The sequence below is a fragment of the Pinus tabuliformis genome, chromosome J, assembly GCF_031772625.1.
Source record: "Pinus tabuliformis cultivar Carrire ecotype Pingquan chromosome J, CPIR1, whole genome shotgun sequence".
Taxonomy (NCBI): domain Eukaryota; kingdom Viridiplantae; phylum Streptophyta; class Pinopsida; order Pinales; family Pinaceae; genus Pinus; species Pinus tabuliformis.
Window position 1 is genome coordinate 85,068,741 of NC_142295.1, and position 27,615 is coordinate 85,096,355.

The window sequence follows — 27,615 nt, forward strand, 5'->3', positions numbered from 1 at the left end:
GGTCAGATTGCCTTGATTTTAGTGCCTAGATCTACGGCTTGCTGGGACAGATATACCTCACCCAAATCGAAGTCAAAACAGGTCAACGGTTGAGGTCAATGAAGTCAAACAACCTCCCTGCAGCTCGGTCAACACTGGTCAACGTAGTCAAACAGAAAATCATCCTTCTTCCTTTGCATGTGTGAGAGAAAGTTGCCCAAATATGCGTACCCAATCACAAGAGGAGAGAGAGAGATGTGAGATGAGATGATGGTGAAAATGACTTGAGGTCTCCTTTTATATGCAACGTTGAGGATGAGTTGGGGGTTTGAATGCCTGTTTTGCTTGTTGGCTGACCTTAACAATTTGTCCATAATATAAATAAACTCATATCTTCATTTGTACATGTCGGAATTGGATGATCTTTAGATCAATCCTACACCTCTCGGAGAGAGGAATCCAAGAAAAATATCAGTTGTCATAAATAAGATGACCCATGTGGAGTTTGGCCCTAGTTGTCAATTTTAACAAAATCCCACTAAAGAGGAGAAAGGTCGTTGAGGTGATGGTGGCAACCCTTTCTCATTGTTGCAATAAGGTTTGGCCCCTCACCCTTCACACCAGGCTTTCTAGATTTTGTAGCAACAATCCCGATGCACCTATTTTGTTCCCCACATGGACCATATCTTTGTGTATGCACACATCTTTAGCCAGGGCCATCATCCTTCTTAGTATTCTCATAGATCAAAATGCATTTTTTTCTCTCGAAGGCAACATCCCACATCCTCCAATGCAACAAACAAACCCATTGCGACCTTCAAGTGAAGAGAAATTTGTTACAAGTTGAAGCACTCAAAACACTGTCCTAGAAGTGCCTTAGCCAACTTTGGGGTACCTCTTGGAGTGGTCGTTTTCTCCTTTGGGATAATCGTGAGGTTAAAAGAGGCAACATGGTGCATGAGTTGAGCAAGCAAAGTGTTAAAGAATGTCAAAGATACTCATATGGACCAAGGACAACTCATAAGCATGCAAAATGGAACCTTAAATCACACAACAAGCAATTCATGGACCAAATTAATGATACTGTCCACCTTCTACTAGTTGTTGGAGGGATCCAAGGTCATAAAAGAGGAATGTTGAACAAGTTAAGGAACTTGTTTGGGCGCCCAAGGACTCCAACAAATATTCCAAGCAAGTTCAATCCATTTTGAAAGGGAATGTTGGACTTTTAGGCCAAATTGGTCTTTCTTCCAAAAAAAGCAAGACTTTTCTAATGGGATGTCTCCTCTAATTGAGGGACAATGTAAAATTAAATTTTGTAATTTGACTTAGTCTCCAAGCATTTTGTGGATGGCAAGTCACAAGTCTCCGAGCATTTTGTGGATGGCAAGTCACCTAAATTTTAGAGCAAAAGGAGGATTAATGTTGACAACCTCATCTATAAATAGTGATCTCCCACTTCTTTGCAAATCGTTGTGAGTTGTTTAGATCATTTGCAAAAATGTGGGTTATTTTCATGAAAGCTTTGGTGTTTATCTGGGAGTTTCTCTTTGTTGGTTGATTGCAAATATTTTTCTAGGGCAATTTGTAGATAACTAAAGACTACTGCAAGGCTAATTAAATTAATCCATTTGAAGGGCAACTGTGTCTCTTGGGCAGCGATGTCTAGGGTTTGTTTACTCACACTTCTCTCTTGTTGGTGTAAGGTAAGGCATGTCTCTCCTTGTTGGGTTAAACCCTAGGCTCCTCATCGAGGGTTTCAATATATTTTGCATCATAATTGATCAATTGGTTAAAGGTCATTTCCTAAATGGAATCCTTTCTATTAGGGCTTGGTTACATATCTTGTTCTTGATTAGGCTTGAGGTGATTTCTCTTGGGTTCCATCTCAGGCTCTAATCCACAAGAATTGATCAACTGACTTAAGAGGGGCATCAATTTAACCCCATAGTCCTAGTGGAAATAAGGCATAATCTTTATTCAGACATCCAATCATCTCTTTTCCATAATTTTCACAATTTTATTTTTATTTTACTTAATACAAAAATCCCTAAAAATAGAAAAATATAAAAGTTTCAAAAAATAGAAATAATTTTCAAAAATAAAACTAAACTAGTGAATCTCGTCACCATCTTCTCTGGAATATTATTCTCTTGGGATTTGTGCTTCCTAGGGTGCCTAAAAGGCTATTGCCCCCCTCTTATTGAGTATCTAATATCTTATTGAGGGTTTTGAAGGTGAATTTATCAATCTGTTTTTTTGTTTTGAGCATTTACAGTCCAAAGATTGATAGATTTCCTTGCCTTGGATACGTGAAAGGTTGCTTTCAACCCTTGTAGCCCCAAGATCCATTCTAAAGTATTCCAATTGATTATTGTTCATCTTTGAAAGTGTTTTCATTTGTCCTGACAATTGCAACAGGTTTCATCTCAAGTGGAACACTTTCAATTTTCAGCCCTTGGGGATTAGACCCCAAACCTGAGTGATAGTTTCTGTATTTGAATATCTCTTTGAATACTCAGTCATTGGAAGTTCTAGTGGGCTCATTTTATTGTCTATTTATTGTGCTAACAGTTCCAATTAGCAGTCGCAAGTTTCAGGAATATTTTTGGGCTTGTTTGAAGCCTCCAAGCCTTTGCTTGCTGCTTTCTGCACTTTTTTCGCAGAATTTCTGATTTTGCAGGTTATAATAGTAAGCGAATTTGTCACCTTCAGCCCAGCCCCACACCAAAGGTTTTTATGAAGCATATCATCTTTAATATTAGCAACACCTTTGTACTTAAATTTGGTGCATTTCTCATGATTAAATCTTCATCTATTTGGGCATTTTCCTTGCTGGTTGGCATTTTCTACAGTAGAATATCTTATATCAGATTAGACTTATTGTTTCTCTTTAACTCCCAAGCTTCATCATTTGAGTGTTAAAAGGCACTGGTCTTTCCGATGGTCTTGATGAAGTGGTGTTGGATAACCCCCGCCGAGTTCTAGGAGTTAGCCAAAAGTGAGAGGAGAGTGTGCTGAGGTAACAGTTATTGTTTCTCTTTAACTCCCAAGCTTCATCATTTGAGTGTTAAAAGGCACTGGTCTTTCCGATGGTCTTGATGAAGTGGTGTTGGATAACCCCCGCCGAGTTCTAGGAGTTAGCCAAAAGTGAGAGGAGAGTGTGCTGAGGTAACAGTGAGTATGTCTTGTGTTCTTACCATTTAGCATCTTGGCGAGACATTGCCAAGCCTGCTAATTTGAGTGGTAACAGGACTCAATATTTATGGCAGTCTAACCTAGATCTTATGGAGTTCATTTTGTTTCAAATTCAATCAATTAGCTTTTCCATCTGCATATATCACCATTACGAAGTATTGTTGCAAGTTGCAACAGTTGTGTAATATTTAGGTGGTTCAATGTAAAAAAGTACACATTTAAGTGCTGGTGATACTACTGTTACTTTGGCAATCCTCGAGGAGATTTTTCAATTAGTCTGTTAGTTTTGAAGTTTTTTGAAAGTTTATATCATGAAACATATATGATATCTTAATCTAATAAAGGTTGTAGCACTTATATATATTTTTTTCTATGCTGACATGTTTCTGTGCTGGAAGATCTCATGCCCTAATCTACAATGCTTCTAGGCTTTAGCATGTCCCTTAGAATTATTCTTAATTTTGATGCTTTGCATATTAAATCCTTTAGATACATGTGTGACTTTGGTTAAATTGCCTATAGAGAATATTTTTTTTATGTTTCTATTGTAAATTGATGGTGGTGTCTGTGCTATGTTGTGCAATTACTTCCTTATTGAAAAGTCAATAATTACTGTGTTGAATTCTGATTTTTCAGGAAACAGAGAGAGGTTTAAAGAAAAAATGGAGTCGAGTCATAGAGATGCCATATAGTGGAGGAATATACAAAGGCCGTTGTCAAGGGGGTCTTCCTGAAGGAAAAGTATAAATAGAGTTAATTTTAATGGATCATATGCTTTGCCTAAAACGTTGTTGAATTCCTGTGTTTGCAATCTTGATATTTCTCTTACTTTTTTAGATGTTTATGAAATTCAAATGCACAACATAATTTTGCGTGCTTTTTGATGCCAAAGCATATTAATTTGATGTTGAAAATTTAGATTCAAAGCATAATTCTTGCTCAAAGTTCTGGCCTCGTGGACTGTAGGGTCGCCTAAATCTCAAGGATGGAAGCTTCTATGATGGAATATGGAAGCATGGTAAGAAGTCTGGTGTTGGTGCATTTTACTACTCTAGTGGGGATGTGTTTCAAGGTTCATGGCGAGACGATCTCATGCATGGAAAGGTATTTTTGTCTTTCACACCCTCGCTTCAGTAACTTATACAGTATGCTATTTATTTTTTATTTCATTCTTAGAATGGATGGCACTTTTTAGAAAGGAAAACCAAAAGGCATAATTCAAAATATTGATTAGCCTCCAGAAATAAGATATGATACCATTTTTTAATGCTGAGGCCAAACTAAAAAGCTGGTGTGTGAAAATATTTATATGCATTAAAATCTTTTATGAGTTCGTTTTCAACTCAACATGTAACTGATATAATTCAAAAAATAATATCTACGAGGTTTTTTTACTTTTAGATGGAAATAGAGTGCATAGTCAATGAAACACCTTCTATTATTTACTAAAGGTAGTTTTGTCCCATTTAGGAAGCATAATAATAACACTTGTCAGTTACCGGTGCAATTTGTCTAGTTGATTGGCTTGTCAGCTTGCTGTGAAACTCATCCATACTCTATATGTCTCGAATCTCGATCCAACTTTGTCAAATTCGCAAGTTAACCTAGTTCATGTAGAAAAATTATGATCTGCACCCTTAACCTAGTTTACAAGTTTGCATGTGTTGTTTAGGTCCAACCCACATGTTTTGTCATGGTGATATAAATTTTAGAATACATTAATTGTAAACATTTAAAGAGTACTTCTACTATTTCTCACTTTTCCTATCAACTGAAATTAATACAAAATTTAGGCAATCCTTCACACATGTAAGATGTTGATTTTTGGTAGCATCGGATGTGCTCTAGCCATGAAAATTGGTGGAGAGGTTAAGACACATTGGATCTCCAAGTCCCAAAAATCATTTGGGGAAATTCCACCTGGATGGAGAGATATTAAAATAATTAATATTTTTAATGAGACCCTAAGTCTAAACTTAGAAAAATTAAAATATTAATGTGTATTAATATAAAATGGGTGAGAAAGTTCTAAATAACGAGGATCAATCCAGATTTAATCTTAGTTGTTGATTAGGGACTTAATCTCGACCATTGAATTGTCAACAGGAAAAGTATAAGAGGAGGCTTGAGGGTCAGTTGGAGATACACCAAGTTGATCAAGAATTCGATTTAAGGGGCAGTGTTTGCTGAGAAATTGAGTTAGTGATCTGTTGCAGCGAGGGGCAGTTCGGCAGAGGACTGAGAATACATATCAGAGAGGTAGAGAAAGTGCTGGAGAGACAGTGCAAAGCCTTGGAAGGCTGACGCAGAGGCTAGGTAGGCCAGCGCCGAAGACGCATAGGGCCAAGAGGTTGACGCAGAAGGCCAAGACGCTGATGCAGAGGCAGTGGAGGCCATGCAGAGGCTAGAAAAACTGACGCTAGGCTGAAGAGGCAGCACTGAAGGATTTTCATGGGGCAGACTAGGAGTTGAGAGACAGACGCAGAGCAGAAAAGGGTGACGCAGTCCCTGGAGGGTGACACAGTTCTAAAGAGAAGCTTGGATCAACTTTCACTGTCTAGCTAAGGAACTGTTGAAGTTGCTGTGGGACCAATCATCTGGTTGCTGATCAGCCGGAATATCTGTCTACAAGGAGAGGTACTTCTGCCAAGGAAAATCTATGAAGGGTGAGCCATTTTTGGCACCCTAGTTGTATTCAAAAACTGCATAATAATAAAACCCTCATATTTGTTGCACCGGTTTTTCCGAGGACGTTTGTCCAAAAATAACAGTGTCCCTTGTGTGATTGTCTCATTTATTTCAGTTGTTGATCAATATATGTGTTAACGCTGCATTTGTGTTTATTTCGATATTTATATTTATAAATAACTTGTTAATGGAAAGAACAAGTAGGAGAAAATAAACTAGATAATGCAGTAGGGATTTCTAACATGTCAGACTTAGAAATTTCAACATGGTATCAGAGCGTTGCAGATCATAGGAGAAATGAAGACACCATCAAGAGAAATTTGAAGAATTTGCAGCAGAAGCAGCTATCCCAAGAGACAACGCTGTTCTAGAGCAGAAGTAGCAAGAGAGGAAGTGACGCAGAGCCTGCGTCATTATTTCGATCCAGGAGGAGGGTTAACACAGAGGCATAGGGGCATATTAGACCTACGCAGTGCTCGGTCATCTTTCTCAGCTAGGAAGGATCGACGCTGTGGCCAGGAGGAGTAGATTCAGCCTTTGTCGAGATTGCACAGAGCTTGAAAGGCTTAGTTTGTTCGGTTGCCGGGGCTTGGATAACTGTGGGTAGATTGTGATTTGAGGAGTTGGTGAGACGCTATTTCTGTCGAAGCAGAATAGTGTCTAAGGAGCTGGGACCAAGGTAGAGGGAGTCACTATCTCGACAGATTTCTAGCCAAGGAATCCAGATCCGAGTTGCAGTTGCAAGGAGGATTTGAGAGGAGCAGTTTGACAGCTGGCCATAGGATTTTCAGAAGGGAAATTAGGACTTAGAGGGAGATTTCTAGGAGGGGAGTCGAGACTCAGAGGGAGTGCAGAAGAGGAGCTGAGATGGCAGTGAACAGATTAAGGGATCAAGACAGATTGGAAAAAGCTTCCAATTTTGTCATCTGGAAGGCCAGGATCCTGGCAATCCTAGATCGACATCGCATCAAGGACTATCCCTTGAAAACCGTGGCTATTCCAGTTGACCCAGCTGAGAATGAGAAGTATGAGGATGTAGTGGCAAGGGCGAAGTGCATGATCCTAGATAGGGTCAAAGATCATGTCATACCAGATATTGCTGAGAAGAACACAACAAAGGAGATGTGGGACACCCTGACCCCCTTATACTAGGGCTATTCTGTGCAACAGAAGATGCTATTGGAGAATAAGCTGCGATCATATGAGATGCAGAAGGGAGAGCAGATAGTTCCATTCATACTCAGGTTGCAGGAGATTCGCAACCAACTTACTTCCGTGGAGTCTATACTGGATCCAAAATTTATGGTCAGGACTGCCCTGAATGTAGTCTCGGAGGAATGGGAGACATTTGTCCAAAGTATTTTGGGCAGGGCTACTCTTCCCGGTTGGGAGGAGATGTGGGCAGCTCTTCGGGAAGAGGAGATTAGGAGGATGACAAAGCTGGGGAGTAGTGGCAAGGGAGTACGAATCAAGAAAGAGGAGGAGGAGGATGCGGCTCTAGCATCTGCGGGACAACAAGGGAAGAGGAAGAAGAAGGACATCTCCATGGTTAAGTGCTTCCATTGTGGGGAGCTGGGACATTATGCATCCCAGTGTCCTAGGAAGAAAAACAAAGGAGAGGCTTCCGATTCAAAGGTAGCTCCAGCTAAGGCGGAGAAAGAGGTCGAAACTGATGACGATTGTGCCATGAGTGCTCATGCACCTATAGAAAAGAGGGGGGGAGACATCGAGTTGTAGTCAGAAGGACTAGATACTAGGGGCAGGATCCTTGAGGTGCCCAAAATCTTGGATCACATCCGACTATAGGAGCGCTTAATGACAGTAACATGATGACAGGTGTCGGGTGGAGCAAAGTGTAGTGGAGCAACAAAGTAATGCTTGAGTGCATAAATCTGAGGCAACGCAGTGGAGGTTGCAGCATTGTGAGAGGCACAAAGGTGTATGCAACAACACAGTAGTAGCAGATGGAGCATAGGAGAGCAGCAGAGGCGGCTTCAGTATCATGAGGCTTCCGGACTGACCAAGATGTCAATGATTCGGTGAAGTCAGTTACTTACTTCTCGATAACTGAGTTGCAGTGCAACAGTTAGCAGTGGCAGTGCTATGGGCAACATTTTGAGAGGGAGCTGTAGTACAGATGTAGCAGTGGCAGTGGCAGTGTCATGGGCAATAGTATAGGAAGTAGCAGTGCAGTGGATGTTAGGCAGTAGGCCATGTTGACCTCTACCGGTCAACTACCCATGCAGTACACCCCCTTTTTCTTTGCAAGAAAAGGAGTAGCACCTGATCAGCGTGTCCGTGCCATCCTGCAGTCATCAGCAGCTTGATCATTTTGATTGTAAACCCAGTCTGCATGTATGAATTGTAAATAATCTTAGCAGACATGAGTCGTATATGTGTATTGCCTAGGTGGATCTAACTTTCTAGTGGTAATCTACGTCCCGGAAGGTTTTTTGTCTCACCGATCCATGGATCGGCAGAGTTTTCCTTCAAACCTGACCCCAAAGCCGGGATGGATTTTGTCATTAGAACTTTAGGAGAATCCTAGTGTGCTGATCTGCTAGATTATAGTTGTGTCGCAGAACTGGGTGTTTTGTGAGGGTCTGTATTAAGTGGGTTTGTCCCCTTGAGATGTAAATTGTAAAAAGTCATCATGAAATGTGTCTTGAGGGTTGAAAATGTTTTAAATCCCCTCGTGAGTCCTAAGTCCTAGGTCCTAGGTGATGTTTCTGAAGGCTTAGTTCGATGATCCATTTAAAAAATGAAATAAAATAATAAAATAAATAAAAATTAAGAAATTAAAAAAAAAAAAAAAAAATAATAATAATAATAATAATAATAATAATAAAATAAAAAATTATAAAAAATTTAAAAATTTAAAAATTTTAAAAAATGAAATAAATAAAAAATAATAAAAAATTTTAAAAATTTAAAAATTTAAAAAATAATAATATTTTAAGTGAATAAATCGACGGATGAGATCAAGAGATGTCTTGATCCTCATCAACGGTCGAGATCATTTCTACATGGATCATTCGAACTAGCCGTTGGGACCATTTCCTTTATATAGGGTCTTAGGTGGTCATTTTCAAATGGAATTGGATCTGTGAGTCTAAGACTGAAGAAGCTCTCTTGTAAATCTGTTTCTGGTTAATAAAGGAAGACTTTGCGGTCCATATCTTGCTGGTGTTACTCTCTTGAAATGCTGTGAGATTGTTTAAATTTTCTGCATATTTTATTTTCAGTCATTAATAATAGTTTTTCGTAAGAGTATTGTGAGCACAGGTATCTTGTTCACTTGCTGGGGTTTGGGTGCTGTTAGGGTTTCTGAAGTAATGGCAGGTATCTCCATTACTGTTTGAGATCTAGCAGCATTTTTGCCCTCTTTATTGACGGTTGTTTTGAGCTGTGCAGAAAACATTTTCTGAAGGAATTTTGTGGGCGTTCGGGGAAGTTCTCGGCTGAACCAACCAACTCCCACAAAGCATTTTTTGCTGAGCCCAGTTGGATTTGATCCTGGGTCCATCATTCGGTTTATTTTTCTAATTTGCATGAGAGACTTTCTGAAGTTCTTCACAGTGAAAAATCTGAAAATCTTTATTTCTTTAAAATATTTCTGTGCCTATTGCTGAATCTGGCTGTTAAGGGGCCATATTTGTAAATTAATCAGTTGTCTTAGGGTTTCATTTTTTCTGATCTGGGGTTTCAAAATTTTGAGATTCTTGTTTTGTACAGTTTTTATTAGGGTTTAGGGTTTTTTTTTAAGTTAGCTTCTGGCATACTCCATCTTGAGTTCTTTTTCTTCTTGCAAGTTACAGACCCTAGACAAAATCGATAGAAAGTTTTCTCTAGATGCAGCGTTGATCGTTTGCCCATCTGTTTGGCTGGCCGTCGAAGGATCAAGGCCCAGAAATCACGCATAGAAAGAAGCATATTTCGTTTCAAGGGTTTTGGCCGTCCTGTCACCCACGTGAAAACTTCCTAGCTGCAAAAAATCTTGAATTTGTGCATTGACTGCATAAAGGAAAACGCATTCACTGCATCCAGCATGAAAAGCTTCAAGTGAAAATACGGTTAACCAGTTCTGTTGGGATCGTGGTCCCGGATTATATGCGATGCTTCAAAAAAACCCACACGCCTTAAATCTCAACCGTCTGGTTGCTGGTTTCAAACAATGTGTAAAGCTTTGACGTGGTGGACATACTGTGAAATCGTCAGACAGCGTGGGCATCAACAAAAATTCGTTGCTACACAAATTTTATTCACGCAGACGGTATACTGTATGAAAAGAATTGCTCAGATCCGATCTCAGTCGAAACCATTCTGCTCCAGCTGAAATACACGTCCTAAGGCCTGCAGATCTGTAAGCCGTGTGCATAAAGGTTTCGAAATCATAAGTTAGCAAACGATTCCTTTCAGAAATGCTGAGCTGCCGACAGAGAATCGACTTTTTAGAAAGACCGAACAGCTGTTCATTGTTTCCGCATTCAGTTTCTTTGTTTCAGAACGAGGTCACGATTTTGATAGGCTGCCGTCATATTTTGGCTTTGGTTGAGTCACATATCTCTGCGCCTTCACGTAAGCATTATTTCGTTTCTACCGCCGTATGATATCAAAAGCTGTTACAGTGAGAATCCGATATCAATCGCTCTATCACCGTCCATTTCTCAGCACGCAGGGGTTTAAGCATCCATCGAATTTCGCACGGCATTGAACAGTCCATCAACCATAAGCACCTGCACCTTCTCTGTCCGCCGTCGAAGAGCACTCCATTCACAACGAAAATTCCTCAGAACTGAAAACCGCAGTGAACGCCAGGTATCCGCCATCGTTTTACGCACAGGTAACTTGTGTATATACCTGCGTATTCATTTTACAGCTTGCGTCGGCGTGGCGGGTAAGTCGAGATTTCTTTTATGACGCGTTTGGGGTTGTATGTATCCACACAGGTTAACGTTTTGATATTGTTAGCTTAGATTTAAAATAGCGTATAGTTTGTAGTTGTTGTGATTCAAATTCGTTTAGACTTTGTTTTTTTTTTTTTAGATCTATGTTAGATCTCTAGAGTCGTAGGTTAGCGTTAGACAAGGTTTAGTGTAGTTTTTTTTGTTTTTTTAATTAGATTTCATTTGCTTTATAGTTTAGCTTTTGATATACACATAAAAAAAAAAAAAAAAAAAAAAAAAAAAAAAAAAAAAAAAAAAGAAGAAATGCGTTTTGATTTTTTTTTAATTTTTTTTTTTTATTTTGATTTATATTTTTAGATCTAGTTTGTAAACAATTCCATTTATAGCTTTTGCATAGTTTAGTTTAGAAATGAATTTTTGTTAAGTTACATTTAGATTTTAGTTAGATTTTATTTTTTCGATATCTAGAGATTTAGGCTTAGGTTTAGTATTTTAGATTTTAGTTTTAAATAGATTTTGAACTTTAAATTTATAGATTTTTTTAATTTCCCTTTTTTATAATACTAAAAAAAAAGAAAAAAAAAAAGCTTTAAATTTTTTTGAAAAAGTAAAAAAAAAAAAAAAAAAAAAAAAAAAAAATTCTTTTGTCAGATCCAGTCATTTTCGGGATTCATCATCTTTCATGCTGAGATCTAGACTTTCAAGTCGAGATACGAAATTGATATCTGGTTAATGATTTACGATTTTCGTGGTGGTTTTAAGCATTCATCTTTTCGAAGTTTTCAATTGCTGGATATCGTTTTGGTCATGTGATTTAGCTGATGATAGATGATTGTTGTTCATGGTTCACGTTTTTTTTATATCATCTAACAAGTAATCATTTTAACCACAATCTCTTAAGGCACTGGTCTACTAAGTTAATCAAATCCATCGAGTGCTTTTCATATCGTGTCTCGTGTCTCCCAACCAACTGGTCGACAGTTGGTCTCATCATCTCACAGGGACTACCCCCCTTAGCCGTGGGAGACAGGCTTAAACGGAGGGATCGGGGATCAGAGTGACAGCCCCCGGTCTGAGCGTTGTCGTGTCAATCCGCGCGACAACATTTTTTGGCGCCGTTGCCGGGGATAGAGTTTTTCTGTCCTTGGTGTTTCAACATCTTTTCATCATTTATCGTTCATCTGTATATCATTCGTTTGAGCCGGCAACGCCAACATTTTTTGGCGCCGTTGCCGAGGAAATTGTTTTCTCGGCGTTTCAACGACAATCATTTTTCTCATTTCTTATCTTTTCATCTGGCCCGGCAACGCTAACATTTTTTGGCGCCGTTGCCGGGGATACTTTTTCTCGGTGTTTCAAACAACAAATCATTTTTCTCATTTCTTATCTCTTCATCTGGCCCGGCAACGCCAACATTTTTTGGCGCCGTTGCCAGGGACAGAGTTTTTCTATTCCTGGAGTTTCATCTTCTCATCTTTCTCATCTCTCATTTTGAGCTGGCAAATTCAACCTTTTGGGTTATCATTTGGATCTTTTATTGCCTTATTTTTCGCCATAGCAGTAGCATCTCTTCGGTTTGTTTCTTGTTTGGGTGGCGACTCCACTTTCTCATTTTTCCCAGACAAGAAGCTTTCCTCATATCTGCTTGTGGTTACTTTTGCGATCCTAGAATCAGATTCATTGTTCAAGTGGCGACTCCACTTCTTTCATCTCTTAATTTTCTTGAACAGAAATCTCTTTCTATCATCCATTTGATCCCTTATTGTTCATCATGGATTATTCATGTAAACCATGTCATTTTACTGATAATCTCCATGATCTTCCGAAAGAGGCTGTTGGTAAATTATTTAAGTTCTCGGGTGGTGATTCGGTCACTGTTGGACAACATTTAAACAGGTTTACTTGTGTAATGATCTTATATTGTAGATTTCCTCAATATAATCATGAAGATTTCAAGATGCGTCTATTTGTCCATTCTTTAGAGGGTGATGCCTTGAATTGGTTTAATAATTTTCCTAATGATTTCTTCACTTCTTTACAAGACATTCTCAATGCTTTTAAAGATAGATATGATAGTCCAAACAGCTTGCCTTCTACCTCTAAAATTGTGCAACAGAATGAAAGTAATTTGATAAGAGGTCCAGCTGAAAGATCCCAAGACGATTCATCATGTCAGAATGTGTCATCCACCGGAAATATTGCAGATCAAGTTCATGATAGTGAAAAATCAGGGACAAATGACAATGAGAGAGAAGAGCAAAAGCAAATTTTACGAGATCTAATGATGCTGGTGAGAAATATGGAAATCAATCAAACTAATTATGTCAATGATGTGAAAACTTTATGCACCCACCTAGAAAAACGTAATAGGGAGATTGAGGTCACGCAAAGTCACCATGCTAAAGAAATTGAGGCCATGAAGACTAATCATGAAACAGAAATTAGAATCATGCAAAGCAAGATGTCAGTCTTAGAGGAAAATATGGTGACCATGAAAGCTGATCATGATAGGGAAATTGACTCTATGCAAAATAAGTTATTAACTATGGATGAGGAAATGACTATCATGACGTTCAATCATAACAATCAGTTGGCTGACATGCAAGCGAATCACAAAGAAGAAATAAATTCCATACAGCATTGCTTGATGAACATAAAGGAAGAAAATGTTAAAGTAATAAAAGATATGCAAGAACACCATGCCAGACAAATCAATGCTATGAAGGTTGAACACTCTAGTCAGATGGATGCCATTAGAATACAGGTTCAAAGGTTTCAGCAATTGGAAGATGAAAGAAACCAGGTGACATCAATAGATCAGGAGCCTTCTCATGTGCTGCAACAAGCTCCATCTTATTATGAGGAGGTTATTGATTCGATTGAAAGATGGTTAATTGAAGGTGATCCGGATAGACTTAAGAATGATAAAGATCAGATGCGGGCTAAAGAAAGACATATCACGCATACTTCATCTGATAGTTTTGAAACAGAAAGTTCCAGGTCATCAGTAATTCAACCTGCCAGAAAGAAAAAACGTAAGAGAAAGAAGATGAGACGAAGATTTGATACATCAGACGGCCGTGAGCAGCTTGATTTTCGGATAGGAAAGAGTCCTACCATATGCAAAATTGGACATGGCACATCCGACAAGCAGCCGACAGATTTGCCTGAAAGCAGGCAAATGCTCAGTATGCACTATATTGAACACATCTGATGCCGTAGGGCATCCTTTGTATCGTATTTCTAATCCTACTTGTATTTTCCGCATTTTCGTTTCTGCTTTAGATAGTTAATAAATGAAGAGCTTTTATCTTTATTGTGCTTAATGTATATGATGATTTTGGATGGACGCTACTTATTTTTGTGTTGTATGGATGCAGATTCTGGATTCTCACATTCCTGCAAGCAGCAACGTGTCCCCAAGTAGAGCCAGATGTTGACCTCTACCGGTCAACTACCCATGCAGTACACCCCCTTTTTCTTTGCAAGAAAAGGAGCAGCGCCTGATCAGCGTGTCCGTGCCATCCTGCAGTCATCAGCAGCTTGATCATTTTGATTGTAAACCCAGTCTGCATGTATGAATTGTAAATAATCTTAGCAGACATGAGTCGTATATGTGTATTGCCTAGGTGGACCTAACTTTCTAGTGGTAATCTACGTCCCGGAAGGTTTTTTGTCTCACCGATCCATGGATCGGCAGAGTTTTCCTTCAAACCTGACCCCAAAGCCGGGATGGATTTTGTCATTAGAACTTTAGGAGAATCCTACTGTGCCGATCTGCTAGATTATAGTTGTGTCGCAGAACTGGGTGTTTTGTGAGGGTCTGTATTAAGTGGGTTTGTCCCCTTGAGATGTAAATTGTAAAAAGTCATCATGAAATGTGTCTTGAGGGTTGAAAATGTTTTAAATCCCCTCGTGAGTCCTAAGTCCTAGGTGATGTTTCTGAAGGCTTAGTTCGATGATCCATTTAAAAAATGAAATAAAATAATAAAATAAATAAAAATTAAGAAATTTAAAAATTAAAAAAATAAAATAAAATAATAAATTATAAAAAATTTAAAAATTTAAAAATTTTAAAAAATGAAATAAATAAAAAATAATAAAAAATTTTAAAAATTTAAAAATTTAAAAAATAATAATATTTTAAGTGAATAAATCGACGGATGAGATCAAGAGATGTCTTGATCCTCATCAACGGTCGAGATCATTTCTACATGGATCATTCGAACTAGCCGTTGGGACCATTTCCTTTATATAGGGTCTTAGGTGGTCATTTTCAAATGGAATTGGATCTGTGAGTCTAAGACTGAAGAAGCTCTCTTGTAAATCTGTTTCTGGTTAATAAAGGAAGACTTTGGGGTCCATATCTTGCTGGTGTTACTCTCTTGAAATGCTGTGAGATTGTTTAAATTTTCTGCATATTTTATTTTCAGCCATTAATAATAGTTTTTCGTAAGAGTATTGTGAGCACAGGTATCTTGTTCACTTGCTGGGTTTTGGGTGCTGTTAGGGTTTCTGAAGTAATGGAAGGTATCTCCATTACTGTTTGAGATCTAGTAGCATTTTTGCCCTCTTTATTGACGGTTGTTTTGAGCTGTGCAGAAAACATTTTCTGAAGGAATTTTGTGGGCGTTCGGGGAAGTTCTCGGCTGAACCAGCCAACTCCCACAAAGCATTTTTTGCTGAGCCCAGTTGGATTTGATCCTGGGTCCATCATTCGGTTTATTTTTCTAATTTGCATGAGAGACTTTCTGAAGTTCTTCACAGTGAAAAATCTGAAAATCTTTATTTCTTTAAAATATTTCTGTGCCTACTGCAGAATCTGGCTGTTAAGGGGCCATATTTGTAAATTAATCAGCTGTCTTAGGGTTTCATTTTTTCTGATCTGGGGTTTCAAAATTTTGAGATTCTTGTTTTGTACAGTTTTTATTAGGGTTTAGGGTTTTTTTTTAAGTTAGCTTCTGGCATACTCCATCTTGAGTTCTTTTTCTTCTTGCAGGTTACAGACCCTAGACAAAATCGATAGAAAGTTTTCTCTAGATGCAGCGTTGATCGTTTGCCCATCTGTTTGGCTGGCCGTCGAAGGATCAAGGCCCAGAAATCACGCATAGAAAGAAGCATATTTCGTTTCAAGGGTTTTGGCCGTCCTGTCACCCACGTGAAGACTTCCTAGCTGAAAAAAATCTTGAATTTGTGCATTGACTGCATAAAGGAAAACGCATTCACTGTATCCAGCATGAAAAGCTTCAAGTGAAAATACGGTTAACCAGTTCTGTTGGGATCGTGGTCCCGGACTATATGCGATGCTTCAAAAAAAACCACGTGCCTTAAATCTCAACCGCCTGGTTGCTGGTTTCAAACAATGTGTAAAGCTTTGACGTGGTGGACATACTGTGAAATCGTCAGACAGCGTGGACATCAACAAAAATTCGTTGCTACACAAATTTTATTCACGCAGACGGTATACTGTATGAAAAGAATTGCTCAGATCCGATCTCAGTCGAAACCATTCTGCTCCAGCTGAAATACACGTCCTAAGGCCTGCAGATCTGTAAGCCGTGTGCGTAAAGGTTTCGAAATCATAAGTTAGCAAACGATTCCTTTCAGAAATGCTGAGCTGCCGACAGAGAATCGACTTTCTAGAAAGCCGAACAGCTGTTCATGGTTTCCGCATTCAGTTTCTTTGTTTCAAAACGAGGTCACGATTTTGATAGGCTGCCGTCACATTTTTGCTTTGGTTGAGTCACATATCTCTGCGCCTTCACGTAAGCATTATTTCGTTTCTACCGCCGTATGATATCAAAAGCTGTTACAGTGAGAATCCGATATCAATCGCTCTATCACCGTCCATTTCTCAGCATGCAGGGGTTTAAGCATCCATCGAATTTCGCACGGCATTGAACAGTCCATCAACCATAAGCACCTGCACCTTCTCCGTCCGCCGTCGAAGAGCACTCCATTCACAACGAAAATTCCTCAGAACTGAAAACCGCAGTGAACGCTAGGTATCCGCCATCGTTTTACGCACAGGTAACTTGTGTATATACCTGCGTATTCATTTTACAGCTTGCGTCGGCGTGGCAGGTAAGTCGAGATTTCTTTTATGACGCGTTTGGGGTTGTATGTATCCACACAGGTAACGTTTTGATATTGTTAACTTAGATTTAAAATAGCGTATAGTTTGTAGTTGTTGTGATTCAAATTCGTTTAGACTTTGTTTCTTTTTTTTAGATCTATGTTAGATCTCTAGAGTCGTAGGTTAGCGTTAGACAAGATTTAGTGTAGTTTTTTTTGTTTTTTTAATTAGATTTCATTTGCTTTATAGTTTAGCTTTTGATATACACATAAAAAAAAATGCGTTTTGATTTTTTTTTTATTTTTTTTTATTTTGATTTATATTTTTAGATCTAGTTTGTAAACAATTCTATTTATAGCTTTTGCATAGTTTAGTTTAGAAATGAATTTTTGTTAAGTTACATTTAGATTTTAGTTAGATTTTATTTTTTCGATATCTAGAGATTTAGGCTTAGGTTTAGTATTTTAGATTTTAGTTTTAAATAGATTTTGAACTTTAAATTTTTAGATTTTTTTAATTTCCCTTTTTATAATACTAAAAAAAAAAAAAAGGAAAAAAAAAAGGCTTTAAAATTTTTTGAAAAAGTAAAAAAAAAAAAAAAAAATAAATAAATTCTTTTGTCAGATCCAGTCATTTTCGGGATTCATCATCTTTCATGCTGAGATCTATACTTTCAAGTCGAGATACGAAATTGATATCTGGTTAATGATTTACGATTTTCGTGGTGGTTTTAAGCATTTTTCAATTGCTGGATATCGTTTTGGTCATGTGATTTAGCTGATGATAGATGATTGCTGTTCATGGTTCACGTTTTTTTTATATCATCTAACAAGTAATCGTTTTAAACACAATCTCTTAAGGCACTGGTCTACTAAGTTAATCAAATCCATCGAGTGCTTTTCATATCGTGTCTCGTGTCTCCCAACCAACTGGTCGACAGTTGGTCTCATCATCTCACAGGGACTACCCCCCTTAGCCGTGGGAGACAGGCTTAAACAGAGGGATCGGGGATCAGAGTGACAGCCCCCGGTCTGAGCGTTGTCGTGTCAATCCGCGCGACAACAGGCCAAGCATCAACACAGGTATTGATGTGGAGGATTAGTGTGATGTTTCTATAGTGAAGCATTATTAGAGCACATTCCTCGCTAAGAGGGAGTATTGATTTTTGGTAGCATCGGATTTGCTCTAGCCATGAAAATTGGTGGAGAGGCTAAGGCACATGAGATCTCCAAGACCTAGAAATCATTTGGGGAAATTTCACTCGGATGGAGAGATATTAAAATAATTAATATTTTTAATTAGACCCTAAGTCTAAACTTAGGAAAATTAAAATATTAATGTGTATTAATGTAAAATGGTTGAGAAAGTTCTAAATAACCAGGTTCAAGCCAGATATGATCTTAAACGTTGATTAGGGACTTAAATCTCGGTTGTTGAATCATCAATAGGAAAAGTATAAAAGGAGGCTAGAGGGTCAGTTGGAAATACACCGAGTTGATCAAGAATTCGATTTTCTGGGCAGGGTTTGCTGAGAAATCAAGTTAGTGATCTATTGCAGCAAGGGGCAGTTTGGCAGAAGGCCAAGATTACATATCAGAGAGGCAGAGAATGTGCCAGAGAGACAGCGCAGAGCCTTGGAAGGCTGACGAAAAGGCTGAGTGGGCCAGCGTAGAAAGCGCAGAGGGCTAAGAGGCTGACACAGAAGTCCAAGAGGCTGACACAGTGGCAGTAGAGGTTGTGCAGAGGCTAGCATAACTGATGCTGGGCTGAAGAGGCAGCGCTGAAGGATTTTCGTGGGGCAGACTGGGAGCTGAGAGGTAGACGCAGAGGAAAAAAGGGTGATGCAGTTCCAGAGAGAAGGTTGGATCAGCTTTCACTGTTCCGCGAAGGAACTGTTGAAGTTGCTGTGGGATCAATCATCTCATTGTTGATTAGCCGAAATATCTGTCTCTGAGGAGAGGTACTTCTGTCAAGGAAAAACTCTGAAGGGTGAGCCATTTCTGGCACCTTAGTTGTATTCAGAAACTGCATATAATAAAACCCTCATAACTGCTGCACCGATTTTCCCGCATTGGGTTTTTCTGGGGACGTTTTTCCAAAAATAACGGTGTCCCTTGTGTGATTGTCTTAGTTATTTCAGTCGCTGATCTGTATATGTGTTTAGGCTGCATTTGTGTTTATTTCAGTATTTATATTTAAAAATAACTTGTTAATGGAAAGAACAAGTCGGAGATAATAAACCAGATAATGCAGTAGGGATTTCTAATGTGTCAGACTTAGAAATTTCAACATAAGACACTGGTTTTTGGTCAAGGTGACCCCGAAAAAACCCTACAGCCTCTTGGGGAAAACTGGTCTTCAAAGGAGGATTCTATTGCTTGAGAAAATTAGTCTAAGTACATAAATAAATCATAGTATTTATCTCCCTATGCAGTTGAAGCATAAAATGCTAATCTGGAAATATGTGCCCATTGGTAATTTTCATATTTCACAAATTTTTCATGCCCATAAATGTTCAGCACTTTCCACAGCTTAGCTCCTTGATTTTTGTGCCCATAAATCTGCCTCGAAATCTTTGCTGAAGCTTCCTCGATTTCTGCGCTGAAGGCGAGGCAGATTGCCTTGATTTCTGTGCTAGTCTGCTGCCCCAAAAAATGTGCAGAAGGAGGCTGCTGTCCCAAAATTTTTGCTGAACAGTCATTCGAAATTCATGCCACAACCCAATAAATTCATGCTTCGTTGCCTCGATTTTTGTGCCTGCTGTAGTTGCCCTCTTCCTCAAATTTTGTGTTGCTGGTTTACTGCCCCTCTCCTAGAAATTCGAGCCTCCTTGTTGCAATTTATCTTCTACAATTTCTCCTTCTCTCCTTTTCTCCTTGAAGTTTCTCCTCTCCTCTTCTCCTCATGTTCTCTCAAGTGTGAAGTGAAGAATGAGCCTTCCTTTTCTCTTTTCGTCTCTTAGAAAAGATTGAATCCCTAAACTTAGGATCCAATGGATGAGATTTAATCTCCAAATTTCAAAATGTGTGGTTGAGATCAACTCTTTCAATTGACCCCCCTCACACATTGGCTCCATTACTTAAAAACTTCCTAGTACCTTTTTCAAGCTATTTACCTTTTTCTATTTTCAATAATCATAAAGTGATTTTTCAACTCACTTTAATATTAGAGAAGTACACATAGTACTTTACACATAAAGTCACTTTATAAAGTACAAGTGACTTGAATATTAAAAAAACTACATGTTACAACACTTTTATGTACCTTTTCCACCCATGACATTAATATAACTCATAAATGTCACCAAAACAAAAGTCATTAATGTGTCTACTAGGCTAAAAGGGATAAATTACTAGTCACAACTCTCCTCAGTACTATTTCCAACACTCCCTCTTACCAAGGAAGGTGTGGTTCACCACTCCCATCCCGTCTCTGAAGAAAACATGCTTGCCTCATGGAAAAGACTTGGTGAGAATGTTTGCTACCTGCTTATCAGTGGATATATACTCAATCTTCACTACCCCTCGCTGAACGTAGTCTCTGATGAAGTGGTCTTTGATCTCTATATGCTTTGACCGATCTTGAAATACTAGATTCTCAAAGAGTTTAATACAACTTTGATTGTCATAGTAAATCATAGTTGGTCTCAGCATCTGACCAAATAATCCATGAAGGATCTTGCGAAGGCATAATGCCTCGCACCCTGCCTGACTAGCTTCCATATACTCTGCCTTTGCACTTCTCAATGCCACTGACTTTTGTTTCGTGTTGAACCATGACACAATTGTCGAGCCTAATGAGAAACAACATCCGGAAGTACCCTTATGGTCACTGACATTGCCAGCCCAATCTGAGTTTGTGCAACCAATCAGTTTGACCCCATCACATCTGACATAGTCCAACCCATAATCCACTGTGCCCTGTAAGTACCTCAACACATGTTTTGCAGCCACCCAGTGTACTCTCTTGGGCTCCATAAGAAGCTGACCTAATGTGTTGATTGCAAACAAATATCTGGTCTAGTGTTGACCAATTACATGAATGACCCGATCAGCTGACAATACAAAGTGGTATCCACCAACTCGAAATCAACCTCATGAAGCTTCTTCCAATCGATGATCATATGAGTAGCCATAGGCCTCCAACCGTCCATACAGAATCTCCTCAAGATATCTCCTGCATAGCTGCCCTGGCCCATAAAGATGTGCCCAACCTCTTGCCAGACCTCCAACCTCAGAAAGTAATGCATCAACCAAATTGTTGGAATTTCTAAGTCTAACCGTTAGAAATTCTTCCTGCATTATCTGATTTATTTCTTCCTATTTGTTCAGTTACTTAACAAGTTATTTACCATGTAAATACTGAAAATAAATACAAGTACAGTATCAACACGTACATATCATCAACTGAAAGAAACAAGCATGCAAGTGACGCCGTTGTTTTTGGACCAATGTCCCTTGAAAAACCCAATGCGGGAAAACGGTGTAGCTATTCAGAGGGTTTTATTATTTTCAGTTTCAGAATACAACTAGGGTGCCAGAAATGGCTCACCCAACAGAGAATGCCCTCGATAGTAGTACCTCTCAATCGAAGATAGATATTCTGGCTAAATCACCGGATGAACGTTCCCACAACAACAATGCAGCTTCTGCTGCTCTGTGTCACCCTATCCAGCTCTCGAGCTTCACTCTGTCCCACGAAAATCTCCCAATGCTGCCTCTAGAGCCTGCATTAGCCTCTTTGGTCCAACGTAACCCCAACGTCAGCTTACCTGGCCCAGCGTCAGCCTCTCGAGGCTCTGCGTCAGCCTCTGGAGCCTCTGCGTCTCACACATTGGCCCTCTCTGGCTCTGTGCAGCTCCTACCTGCCTCTGCATGGCCTCTGATTGCCTCTGCATGGCCTCTAACTGGCTTTGCATCAACCTCTCCCAGTTTCTGTGCTAATCCTCCCAGTACTAACTCTGCCTCTCTACTATGTATTCACTGCCCCTCAGCGGGAACTCAGATCACTTCACTCAATTTCCTCTGCAAATCCTGCCCCAAAAAATCGAATTCTTGATCTCTCTTGGTGTGTTCTCCAACTGACCCTCAAGCCTCCTCTTATACCTTTCTCGTTGGTCCATCAACGACCAAGATTAAATCTCTAATCAACGACTAAGATTAGATTTGGCTTGATCCATGAATTTTGGACCTTTCTAACCCAGTTTTATATTAATTCACATTAATATTTTCTTTTTCCTAAGTTTAGAGTCTAGACTTAGAAGCTCCATTAAAAATATTAATTATTTTAATATCTCCCAAACCGGTTAGATTTTTACCAAACCATTTCTGGGTCTTGGAGATCTCATGTGCTTTAGCCTATCCACCAATTTTCGTGGCTAGAGCACATCCGATGCTACCCCAAATCAACACTCCCTCTGAGCGAGGACGAAGCTCTAGTAATACTCGTCACTGAGTATCACCCTGATCATCCAGCATCGGTCCCTGTGCTGATGCTAGGCCTCCCCGCCCAACATCCTCTGCACTGCTGCATCATCTACTACTACCCATGGCCCTGCCCCTGCCACTGCTACATTTGCACTGCATCCCCTCTCATCATGCTGCATCGTGCTGCCCATAGCACTGCCACTGCTAACTGCTACACTGCAACTTAGTTACTGAGAAGTAACTGATCCTCCCAACTTTGACATCTCTGTCAGGCTAGAGACACTCCCGATGCTGAAGCTCCCTTTGTCGCTGACAAGTGTTCCCACTCTGATCTCTGCACTGTTGCAGCAACTCCATGCATCACGCATTGTTGCCTCATGTTGTCTAGGGATTCCTGCACTGTAGCACTCTCTGTTGCTCCATCCGCATCTGTCTCTACCGACATCCGCTAGTCTTGCTACTCCTCTTTGTGGCTCTCGTAGCCAGGTATAATCCAAGAGGTTGGGTACCTCGAGGATCCTGCCCCTCATCGCCTGTAGTTTGTCTAACTATAGCTCGATGTCTCCCCACTTCCTCTTAAGTGGTGCATGAGCACTCATGGCACAGTGGTCATCTATCTCCACTTCTTTCTCCACCCTTGCTAGCGCTGCCTTGGTCTCCGAAGCCTCTCCCTTGCTCTTCTTCCTTAGACACTGGTTCGCATAGTGACCCAGTTCCCCACAATGGAAGCATTTGACTTTGGAAAGGTCCTTCTTTCGTTTCTCCTGCTTTCCCGCAGATGCTAGAGCAACATCCTCTTCTTCCTCTTTCTTGATTCTGACCCCCTTACCGCTACTCCTTGCCTTGGTTAGCCGTTTGATCTCTTCTTGACGAAGAGCCGCCCACAATTTCTCCCAATCTAGAAGGTTCGACCTGCCCAGTAAGATTTGGACAAATACCTCCCAGTCCTATGAGATTTCATTCAATGCGGTCCTCACCAACATCTCCTCATCTAGCATGGCCCCTATGGAAGTTAATTGGTCCCGGATCTCTGTCAATCGCCCGAGGAAGATATCTATTTGCTCTCCCCTCTGCATCTGGTATGATCGCCGCTGATTTTTTAGAAGCATCTTCCTCTGCACGGAAGTATGTTGATACAACCTTTTCATGGCATCCCACATCTCATTTGTTGTGCCCTTCTCAGCGATATGTGGTACCACATGATCCTTGACCCCGTCAAGAATGATGCACTTAGCCTTGGCCATTGCCTCCTCCTACTTCTCATTTTCAGTTGGGTCAATTGGGATCGCTATCATTTTCAAGGCGAAGTGTTTGATGCGATACCTATCTAGAATGGACAAGATCCTGGCTTTCCAGACTATGAAGTTCGAAGCTCCATCTAGTCTATCCTGATCTCTTAGCTCATTCACTGCCATTTTGTTGCTCCTCTTTTGAGTCTCTCTACTTACCTCTTGGAAGTCCTCTGATCGACTCTTGTTGAGTCTCTCAACTTCCTGTCTAGAAGTTCTCGGTTTGACTCCCTCTGAGTCTTGATTTTCCTTCTGGAAATCCCTTTGCCAATGTCGAGATGCCCCGCTTCAATTGTTTGTGCGACTGCACCACTGATCCGGATTTCTTGGTTAGAAATCCTCGGTAGCAACTCCCTCCTCCTTGGTCTTTGTTGAAGTTTCTAATTTCACTTAGTTAGAAACCCTCCATGCACTTTATCTAATTTATTCCTACCTACCTGTTATTTTCCTTAACAAGTTATTTACAATGTAAATATTGAAAATAAACACTAGTGCATGCTCAACATATTACAGATCAGGAACTAAAAGAAACAGAAACAAACACACCATATGACACCATTATTTTTGGACTAATGTCCCCAGAAAAACCCAATGTGGGAAAACCGGTGCAGCTATTTGAGGGTTTTCTTATTAAGCAATATCAGAGTACAATCTAGGTGCCGAAACTGGCCTACCCAACAGAGAATTTCCTTGGCAGTAATACCTCTCAGTTTTTGACAAATCTCCTAGCTGAAACCCCGGATAATCCTTCCGGCAGCTCCTCAGCACCAATCTGCCCCAGAACCCCAACATCAGCCTTTTCTGGACTGCGTCAGCCCCTCTCTGCCTAGCGCTGGCCCTGCGTCACCCCAGATGGGTCTGCGTCAACCTTAGGAGGCCCTGCGTCAGCCCTCTGGCCCTTTGCGTCAACAACGTTGGCCTCTCTGAGGCTTTGCGCAACTCCTGGCTGCCTCTACGTGGCCCTGCGTGAGCCTTCGTTGGCTCTGCGTCACTCTCCCCGGCTACTGTGCTGCTCTCCCGACACTATCTCTGCCTCTCTCTCTGTACTGAATGCCCCTCAGCTGCAACTCCCGATCACTAATTCTATCTCTCTTAGCAAACCCCGCTCTAAAGAATAGAATGACTGATCACTCTGGTGTGTTCTCCAAGTGACCCTCAAGCCTCCTCTTATACTTTTCCTATTGACATATCAACAACCTAGATTAAGTCCCTAATCAACGGCTAAGATTAGATCTGGCTTGATCCATGTCTTTTGGACCATTCTAACACATATTCATATTAATACACATTAATATTTTATTTTCCCTAAGTTTAGACTTAGGGACTCCATTAAAAATATTAATTATTTTAATATCTCCCAATCTGTTTAGAATCTGCCCAAACCCTTTTTGGGTATTGGAGATCTCATGTGCCACAACCTCTCCACCAAATTTTGTGGCTAGAGCACATCCGATGCTACCCCAAATCAACACTCCCTCTTAGCGAGGACTGTGCTCTAGCAATACTCCTCACTGAGTATTACTCTGATCATTTGGCATCGGTACCTGTGCTGATGCTAGGCCTTCCTGCCCAACATCCTCTGCACTGCTGCCCATGGTTCTGCCACTGCCACTGCCACTGCTGCATCTGTACGACAACTCCCTCTGCATCCGTGCTGCCGCTGGTCCTTTCTCCCAACACTGCATCCGCACTGCACCTCCTCTCATCATGCTACATCATGCTGCCCACTGCTGCACTGCAACTCAGTTACTGAGAAGTAAGTAACTGACCTCCCTGTTGGGCTAGAAACACCCTCTGATGCTGAAGCTCCCTCTGCTGCTGATAAGTGCTCTCTCTCTGACCTCTGCACTGCTGCAACAACTCCCTGCATCTCACACCGTTGCAGACCTCTCTGTGCCTTCCTGCACTAGTGCAACACTCCTGTGCCTCTCGCACTGTTGTAGCCTACTAGCTCTGCGCTGTCTCGGGACTCCTGCACTATAGCTCTCTCTGCTGCTCCATCCGCATCCGACTCTACCCACTCAGCCAGTCCTACTACTCCTTGTCAGGGCTCCCATAGCAAGGTCTAATCCAAGAGGCTGGGTACCTCGAGGATCTTGCCCCTCATCGCCTGTAGTCCACCTGACTACAGCTTGATGTCTCCCCACTTCCGCTCAAGTGGTGCATGTGCACTCATGGCACAGTCAATCTCTGTCAAAACTTCCTTCTCTGCCCGTGCTGGCGTTGCCTTAGTCTCGGAAGACTCTCTCTTACTCCTCTTCCTTGGACACTGGGTCGCATAATGACCCAGCTCCCCACAGTGGAAGCACTTGATCTTGGAGATATCTTTCTTCTTCCGCTTATCCTGCTTTCCCTCAGATGTTAGGGCCATGTCTTCCTCCTCCTGCTTGACTTTGATCCCCTTCCTGCTGTTACCCGTCTTCGATTGCCGTCTGATCTCTTCTTGGCAAAGAGCTGCTCACATCTCGTCCCAAGGTGGAAGTGTCCCTCTGCCCAGTATACTCTGGACAAGTACTTCTCAGTCTTCCGAGACATTATTCAGGGCTGTCCTCACCATTAGCTTCTGATCCGGTGTCACCTTTATAACAGTCAACTGATCTCGGATCTCACTCAATCCTCCGAGGAAGGTGTCAATTGGTTCTCCCTTCTTCATTTGATACGACCTCAACTAATTCTCAAGCAACATTCTTCTCTGCACAGAAGTATGCTAGTACAACTTCTTGAGAGCCTCCCACATCTCAAATATCGTTTCCTTCTCAGCTATATGTGGTACTACATGATCCTTGACCCCGTCAAGGATAATGCTCTTGGCCCTTGCCATCGCCTCCTCGTACCTGTCATTATCATTGGGGTCAACTGGGATAGCTATTACCTTCAAGGCGAAGTTCTTGACACGATTCCTATCAAGTACGGATAAGATTTTGGCCTTCTAGACTGCGAAGTTTAACACTGTCTAGTCTATCCTGATCTCTTACTCCGTGTAGTGCCATGATGCTCCTCTATTTCCCTCCTGGAAGTTCTCTGTTCGACTCCTCTGAGTCTCTACTTCCCGTCTGGAAGTTCTCTTCTAGACTCCCTCTGAGTCCTGATTTCCCTCCTGGAAATCCTTCTGCCATTGTCGAGATGACCCCTACTCTGATCGCCTTATGCAACCGCACCACTGATCCGGGTTCCTCGGCTAGAAACCCTCGGTAGCAACTCCTCTGGCCTTGCTTTGTCAAGTACTATTCTGACTACAGTACCTCACCAGCTCCACTCAGCAATATTTCCGCAGCCTTCTAAACCCTAGCAACTTGAAGGTGAGAGCTCCTAGGCTCTGTGCAACCTCGGCACTGCAACTCAGCCTCCTCAGGCAACTGTGTTAGCCCTCCTAGCTACTGCGTGGCTCTTTGTGAGGCTTTTCTTGCCTTCCTTCGCCTCTGTGCTGCCTCTTCCCGACTCACCCTTGATGACGCAGGCACTGCATCACCCTTCCTTGTTGCTACTCTGTTAGAAACAACTTCTGTCACCTCGGGACAACCGTTTTCTGCTGCTATTGCTCCTCTCGGCTGATGTCCTTTAGTCCTCTTGTGATCTGCAATCACGCTTTGATACCATGTTGAAGTTTCTAATTCTACTTAGTTAGAAACCCTCCATGCACTTCATCTGATTTATTCCTACCTACTTGTTATTTTCCTTAACAATTTATTTACAATGTAAATACTGAAAATAAACACTATTGCATGCTCAACATATTACAGATCAACAAGTAAAAGAAACAGAAACAAACACGCCATATGACACCATTATTTTTGGACTTTGTCCCTGAAAAGTCCCAATGTGGGAAAACCGGTGCAACTATCTGAGGGTTTTCTTATTAAGCAATATCAGAGTACAATCTGGGTGCCAAAACTGGCCTACCCAACAGAGAATTTCCTTGGCAGTAATACCTCTCAGTTTCTGACAAATCTCCTGGTTGAAACCTCGGATAATCCTTCTGGCAGCTCCTTAGCACCAATCTGCCCCAGAAACCCCAACATTAGCCTTTTCTGGACAACGTCAGCCCTTCTCTG

At 40.8% G+C, this 27,615-nt stretch overlaps 1 protein-coding gene across 2 annotated transcripts in view; it reads left to right on the forward strand.

The window, feature by feature from the left end:
* The window catches only part of LOC149225628 (protein ACCUMULATION AND REPLICATION OF CHLOROPLASTS 3, chloroplastic-like), a 514,713-nt gene that overhangs the window by 313,795 nt on the left and 173,303 nt on the right, over positions 1–27,615 (forward strand). For both annotated transcript variants that reach the window (XM_089377212.1, XM_089377213.1), the window contains exons 11-12: positions 3,814–3,918; positions 4,144–4,281. In XM_089377212.1, the coding sequence (XP_089233338.1) occupies positions 3,814–3,918; positions 4,144–4,281 (243 nt within the window). The remainder of the gene's footprint in view (positions 1–3,813; positions 3,919–4,143; positions 4,282–27,615) is intronic.